The sequence below is a fragment of the Orbicella franksi genome, chromosome 11 (genome assembly GCF_964199315.1).
Source record: "Orbicella franksi chromosome 11, jaOrbFran1.1, whole genome shotgun sequence".
Classification (NCBI taxonomy): Eukaryota; Metazoa; Cnidaria; class Anthozoa; order Scleractinia; family Merulinidae; genus Orbicella; species Orbicella franksi.
Genome location: NC_138155.1, coordinates 11,944,708 through 11,949,400, shown reverse-complemented (window position 1 = coordinate 11,949,400; position 4,693 = coordinate 11,944,708). Strand labels below are relative to the sequence as shown.

Here is a 4,693-nt window from a genome sequence, read left to right as displayed (position 1 = left end):
AGTTCTGTCCTTGGATTTGTAACTTGTGCTGAAATACGTCCTGATATAAAAATATGAGGAGAGCATCAAACAGGAGGACACGATTAAGTTGGAGATTATCTGTCGGAGATTAATACCGAAAATTCTTGAAGCAGTACAGAGAGCCACGAACAACCAACCAGTGATGAGAACCACAGCAATGCGATGGACTTTCACGACAGAACGGTATCTGAAGCGAAGACGAAGAGCGAGGTATCTGTCCAGGGCGATCACTGTTAACGTCCACAAAGACACTGTAGCAAAAAATGTAGTTTTTAACATGTGTGGTAAACCCACAGTGCAGAAAACTCTTGGACTGTCCCACGCAATGGCTAAGAGGTACGCGGAATACAAAGGCTGACCAACAAAGTCCAATGGCCAAGTCAGATATCGCCAAACTGTAGAAGAGCGATTTTGAAGTCGGGTGACGACTTGTACAGCGTGGAAGAGCCAGTAAAATGATAACGTTGCCAGCAAGCGCGGTTATGGAAAACAAAACGTTTGCAATACCCATAAAAGTGTACACAACGGCAGAGATTTGGTGTGAAGAGATATATATCAAAATGTTTAGAGAACAAGAAATGTTGTACGCGGCTTTCGTCAGGACTTCTGGTGAGCTAGTCGTGGCTTATCCAACTTGCAACACTTGTAACACGAAATGAAAGGCTGAAAAGATAGAGAGCCTTTTCTTCTTTTTGTAGAGAGATGACGGATTTATAACGAGTAAATTGAATGCGTTAGTTAGCTTTTTCAATCTTGTCAATGATATTGATGCAAAGCACCTAACGAGCGTTATTCATATAGGACAACCTGTGAGAAACACGAGTAAACCATTCAGAAAATAAAGGTGATATTCCCTTTTAACAAACCCCAAAGAGTATTACAATGGCGATAAAATGTATATGAGATAAAATGAAGAAAAAGACAAGCAACAAGCCACGTTCGATACATCAACATTCTAACATGGTTCCGAGGCTTTCAGGACAAACTTCTATATTTGGTGTTGTTTTCTTTGTATCTGATTCCCTTTTGGGAATTTATACACAAAAGAAACTTAAAAATATCGCAATTTTGTCCTAAAAGACTCGGAGACATGTTTGAATATTGATATGTCGAACGTGCGCTATTACTCAACGTAATTCAGAAAAGTTCTGAATACATGATTTCAAATCGAGTGTTCTCTGATAAAAGAGTACTTATGGAAACATCAGTGAAAATCTCATTAGTTAACTTAATGTGTTGTCTACAAAGGAAAGACCTTTTGGATAACGAGGGAACACGAAAGAAATACGGCACAAGAAGTCATTAAGATGAGAACATTTGCATGGACAATTGTCAAAAAAGTGCCTTCAAGTGGTGTTCTCGTACTTTTTTCGAGACGTTTTTCTGAACAAGGCTCTTACCTGTACATTAAAAATGATAGTCCATTTTTATTACAGAACAGAAAGAAACAAATCATTCATTGACGTTTTTTTTTTTTAACAATTTGCTTTGTATTTCAGCGTAAATCGCCTAATATTTTGATTTACAAATCACGTTTTCGACAGCTGCAAAATGAGAGGTATTACCGCAAAAACTCAGTTTGGAATTTAGTTATGCTCTTTTCCAATGTAGTTTTTAATGTTTTCACTGATATCTTTGATGTTACGACTTGTATTTAACCTCTTCTCCATTACGTTCGCCTAAACTTTGCTGTTGTTTTTGTTGCCCCTGTATTCGATTATTCGTTGCATCGACATGCAATCTTTCGACATTCTATGTGAGCGACTGTAAGACCGTTTAACTGTTAAACTGGCATTTTTTCCGGTTATTAGCGGAAAAAAAGACAAATCAATGATAATTACTGACCTCAAATGGCTGAAGAAGATTGTGAACTTTGCATGTTTTCCGATTTACGGGATAATTCAAATTGTTTTAGCGTAGTCGATCGGCTCTCAATAGTGACTTCCGGTAGAATTGGACCGCTACCGATCAATCAATATTCACAAGGTGTAAGCAGTCGAAACGGTAAATATATTTCTCCCAGAATGACTTCTTAATACTCCTTACCTTAAGCCTTGGTCAAACGGCGCATGATAGTCGATGATAGTTGATGATAGTCGGTGAAAATTCGCAGAGCATCATTCAACTATCATCGACTATCACGCACCGTTTTAAAAGCCTGGCCAGACTGAAGTGCTGATAGTCGATGATAGTTGAATGATTCTCCCCGAATTTTCACCGACTATCATCCACTATCATCCACTATCATGCGCCGTTTGACCAAGGCTTTAGTTTGATGTCAAATAAATCCATCTTTGATGACTTAAATTCGAGTTCGACGGTAAAGAATTCCGTACTAAGGCCAGGTTACAAGATGACTTGTCGAAAGATATCGCCTATGTGTGTAACACTGAAAGCGTGTGTAAGACAAATCATTATTTGATAACGTACAATATTTCCGATCAGAGTTTCTTGTCAAAACTCAGAAAAATATCATGACCTCCAATTACGTCTCTTCATCTGCAGCCATATAGAAAGTTCAGTTATTGTGAAAAAAGGAATTTCTCTCCAAAAAACGCACCAAGAGAAATATTGAAACAAAAATTATTTTATTATTCATCGCAATGAAAGCCTTGAAGGATCGTTTACAATATCATTTTGCATCTCAAAGACGTTTGTTTTATCTTCCAATCAAGCCATTTTCTTGAAATTTATCTGTTTTTATCAGGGTTTTTTGGCGGAATTATGTAAATGTAGGCTTAACCGAAACGTAAGTAAAAACGGAGGATAGACAGTGAAACATAAGCCATAACATTTTATAGCTATACGCGCCAAGTTAGGTTGTTTATGCTTTCTGTGAAAGTAACCTTCGTCGCTAGTTGTTTATTTACTGCTGAGCTCTGTGATTGGTTGAAAATAATTGTGCAAGCTAGTCTTACCAATGAAAAACACGCATGCCATTTTCCGCTTAGCCAATCAGGAGAGAAATAAAAAAATCGACCATCGGCTGCAGGGTTTTATAACGAGCTTTGATTGGATAACTGAAATATTAAGGCGCGTTCCGATTGGACAGATGAGATTACTAATATGACGTTGGTGTTACAACAAAACAATGCTCTATTTATTTCTGGATTGTGTTGAATAGGCCTTTTACAGCTGTCCAAAACGTGATTTGTCAATCAAGATTTTAGGTGAGTGCTCTAAAATGCAATAGGGAAAAACCATTAATGAGCGAATGTTTTTCTCCATTAGATTTATAGCGGCCTTTTTCAGAAACGTTTTCCCAAATGTACCAAAACAGCACTTCAAGTTAAAATTGTTTGACAATTTGTATCGTGTTATTCCGTAAAAATGTTCTTATGTTAATGACTTCTTGTCCCATATTTCCGGAAATGTTCGCTCGTTATTTAAAAGGTGGATCCTTTATAGACAACACTTGAAGTTGGAAAATGATATTTTCACTGATATTTCAATAAGTACTCTTGAACAGGTGGCCTCATGACTCTATACATTCTACTTTCAAAGTCTTTGATTAAACAACAACTCCAAGAGCTTTTCTGAATTACGTAGAATAATTGCTTCTCTTTTTCTTCATTTTATCTCTTATACATTTTTATCTCCATTATAACGCTCTTTGGATTTGTTGAAAGAGAACAACACCCCATTTTCTGAATGGTTTACTCGTGTTTCTCACAGGTTGTCCGGTATGAATAACGCTCGTTAGATGCTTTGCATCAATATCATTGACAAGATTGAAAAAGCTAAATATCATGTCCAATTTACTCGTTATAAAAACCGCAATATCTCTACTAAGAAAAAAAAAAAGGCTTTCTATCCCTTCAGCTCTTTTATTTCGTGCTACAAGTGTTTGGTTGTACAAGCCATGACTAGCTCACCAGAAGTCCTGGCAAGACTCGAGTACAACATTTCTTGTTCTGTAGGCATTTCGTTTTATTTCTCTTCTCACCAGAACTCTGCAGTTGCGTACATTTTCATGGGTGTTACAAACTCTCTGTTTTCCATAACAGCAACTGTTGGCAACGTGATCATTTTACTAGCTCTTCGACGCTGTACAAGCCTTCACCCGACTTCAAAATCGCTCTTCTACAGTTTGGCGATATCTGACTTGGCCATTGATCTTGTTGGAGTGCCTTTGTTTTCTGTGTACCTCTTAACGATTCCGTGGGACAAACCAAGACTTTTCTGCGCTGTGGGTTTACCACACACCTTAATAACTTCACTTTTTGGTACAGCGTCTCTCTGGACTTTAACAGTGATCGCCCTGGACAGATACCTCGCTCTTCGTCTTCGCTTCAGATACCATTCTCTCGTGAAAGTCCATCGCATTGCTTTAGTTCTCATCCGCTGGCTGGCTTTTCATCGCTTTGGTCACTGCTTCCCGAATTTTCAGTATCAAACTTCGGCTGATAATCGGCAATTTAGTCTTGCCCATCTGTTTGATGTTCTCCTCGTATTTCTACATTAAGACTTATTTCAGTCTTCGCCAGCACAAATTACAAATCCAGGGACAGAGCTCCTTTAACTTAGCGTATTATCTGAAATCACTCAATAGCATGTTTCTCGTGTTCTGCTTGTTCTTAACTTCCTATCTTCCGTTTGTGTGCGCTTTGGCGGCGGCCACTGTGTCAGGGGTGAACAATTTAACGATGTTGATTCTTGATATCACTACTTG

The 4,693-nt window shown here is 38.1% G+C and overlaps 1 protein-coding gene across 1 annotated transcript; it reads left to right on the top strand.

Annotated features, from left to right (window-relative positions):
* The first annotated feature begins 3,883 nt into the window (after positions 1-3,883).
* LOC145502099 (beta-2 adrenergic receptor-like) lies at positions 3,884-4,486 on the top strand. Its single transcript, XM_081481382.1, has one exon. The coding sequence runs from the start codon at positions 3,884-3,886 to the stop codon at positions 4,484-4,486; it is 603 nt and encodes a 200-aa protein (XP_081337508.1).
* Positions 4,487-4,693: the final 207 nt, after the last annotated feature.